This window comes from Pteropus vampyrus, unplaced genomic scaffold, assembly GCF_000151845.1.
Source record: "Pteropus vampyrus isolate Shadow unplaced genomic scaffold, Pvam_2.0 Scaffold9922, whole genome shotgun sequence".
NCBI classification, from domain to species: domain Eukaryota; kingdom Metazoa; phylum Chordata; class Mammalia; order Chiroptera; family Pteropodidae; genus Pteropus; species Pteropus vampyrus.
Window position 1 is genome coordinate 1 of NW_011898703.1, and position 2,666 is coordinate 2,666.

Consider the following 2,666-nt stretch of genomic DNA (forward strand, 5'->3'; position numbering starts at 1 on the left):
GCCTCACAGATTTCTGAGAATTCCTCCAGTTGGATCCTTCTTCTTGGTTTATGAAAGACTCAGAACCCTGGCACCTTAGAGGAACCAAAGCCCAAGCCAGATGCCTCTCTCCGCCCCTACTGCTTTCTTCTGCTCAAGATGATACAGATGATAGAGACCTTGGGCTTCCCATGGATCTGAGTTCAGATCTGGGTTCTCCTGATCCTCTCCCGGCATGCCTTGGTTCCCTTGTCTGTAAAATGGACATAATGACAGATACGGAGAGGAAAAAAAGCAATCAGGTCTGCACAAGACTAGGCAGGTGCCACCCCGCTTCTCTGCAAGAGAAGCATTGAAAGCCCCCCCACCGACCAACTAATGAGAAAAAGGGCTATAAATATATGTGTTTATCACTTAAGGCTCTTTGCCACCTATACCCAGTCCACTTTTCCAACTTGAATGACAATAAATAACGGCCTCTGTTTATTGAGTATCTACCATGTGTCGGGCACTGGGCAGAGCTCTTTATGTCTCACGATACCCGTTCATAGACCCGTATTGCTGAGTGCTTCATGTTCATGCTCAAGGGCGCCTGGTTGTTCTGGCTTTTGAACACCATTCCTCATTTCCTTCTCTTTTTTTCTCCTCCTCTTTAGTTTTTCTCTATCTACTCTTTGTGTCCAAATATCACAGATCTTTTTTTCACAGTAGCATTTTTCTCCACATTTGGAAAACAAATTCCAAAACTGGTACTGAAGGCTCTCAGCCGGGAGCCTGTCTCTCAGGTCCCTCCCCCAAGTCTATTTCTCATGTGCTCATGGTTAAGTGTTTCTTAACGTTTCACTTAGTATATATTTTAATATAAATACATTTGTTTATAAAACTCACCCATGTTTCTTCAAGTACTTCTAGAGTTGCATAGTTTATATGTAAATCTGATCCCTCAAGAATTAATTTTGGTAGGCACCCGACCTTGCCAACAGCGGCCATTGAATAATCCATCTTTCTTCCCACTGAGTTTAAGGTGTTAGATGTTAGTTTCCATCTGCTGCTGAGTGTGGTTTTGGACTTTCTGTTCCATTCATCTCTCTGTACATTCACGCCCCAATATAGCCAACCTTTTCCATTATAATAACTTTAGCATAGGTTTTACTGTCTGGCAAGATTAGCTGTCCCCAAATTGCCATTCTTTTTGAGAATTTTTTCTTACCTGTTTTTAAAACTCAGTTTGTGGATTTCACTGTCTCCAAAGCTTGCCTCTGTCCACCCCGCTCACCAGGCTGGATGTTATCTCTCCTTCCTCCAAATACTTGTGTTGCTTTTCAAGTGTGTTTGTGTTCTCCGTATAGTTTCCACTAATGCACACAGCCTGTGACCCAGTGTGTCAGTGACTTGTAGGATGGAATAGAATCCACATCTTCACCTGTACCTCACCCAGCCCCTTGCCTGGGCCACAGTGGGCAGGCAATGGAAACACTGGCTCACCTGGCAGTACCCTCCTCTGACCCTGTCTCCCCGCAGGCTACATTGGTGTGGTGAACCGCAGTCAGAAGGACATCGAGGGCAAGAAAGACATTCGCGCGGCGCTGGCAGCTGAGAGGAAGTTCTTCCTCTCGCACCCGGCCTACCGGCACATGGCTGACCGCATGGGCACCCCACACCTACAGAAGACTCTGAATCAGGTATGGCAGTGGTTTTGTGCCGCGCGCATGCCGTGCACTGTACCACTGCTGCTATCCGCAGTGGCGCTGGCCTTGGTCCAGAGCAGCTCTTGTTTTAGCAGAATAGGTTCAGTCCACCTTTGATTCAGGCCTAGTGAAGAGTGAGTATTCAGTAAGTTGGTACCAGTAATATTATTACTATTGCTATTTTTTGTTTGTTTGTTTGTTTGTTTGTTTATCTTAATGACCATTGTAATTATTTAGTCACATACCCAGAAGTTTGCATACAGTTCCTTAGGTCGGCGACTTGAGTTATAAACACCTGGACTGAACTGAAGCAGGACAGCCAGCAGTACCAGATAGTAGCTAAGTGGAAAGACTTCAGAGCCTGACCCTCTTGGGTCCAAAAAAAAGGGCCCAGGCCAGCTTCTGACTGGGTGGCCTTCGACCAGGGGCACAGCCTCTCTGAACCCATCCTCCCTTATCTATCAGTAGGGAGTCATCCCTCCCCCTGCCCCCCAGGGCTAGCATCTGCTGAGTGCTCAGTGAAATGCAGCACATACCAAATGCCAGCAGCTCCAATATTTTGCTTTTTTTTCTGTCACTCCTTTTTTTATATAGGTAATATATTCACAGGGTTTATAAACAAAACCAGTATTAAAAAGCGTACAGTGATGTGCTCCCCCCCCACCCCCTCCGTCCAGCCCACAGGGCACCACTGTTGGTACTGCTTGACCTTCTGGCCATAAAAGCAAAAAGGACTTTTGAGAATCACATTCTCCCTTTCTTACCATAAACGATGACATTTTTATTTAGCAGTTTCTCTCGGAGCTCTGTGCATGTGGAAAAGAGCCCTTCTCTTTGTCTTTTGTGGCTGTGTAGTATTTCCTAGGCACATGGGCCCTCATCTGTTTAAGCGGTCTCACTTCGGAGGCCACTGGCATGGCTTTTTATCTTCTTCGTTAAGAAAGGCAGCCTTTAATAACATCATTTTGCATGTGTGCCGATTTACTCCAAGTCCCTGAT

General features: G+C 45.9%; 1 protein-coding gene across 1 annotated transcript in view; it reads left to right on the forward strand.

The window, feature by feature from the left end:
- The first annotated feature begins 1,473 nt into the window (after window positions 1-1,473).
- Window positions 1,474-2,666, forward strand: part of LOC111734937 (dynamin-2-like) — a 4,042-nt gene continuing 2,849 nt past the window's right edge. Inside the window, exon 1 of the mRNA XM_023526822.1 lies at window positions 1,474-1,661. Coding sequence (XP_023382590.1) covers window positions 1,614-1,661 — 48 coding nt within the window. The 5' untranslated portion in view covers window positions 1,474-1,613. The remainder of the gene's footprint in view (window positions 1,662-2,666) is intronic.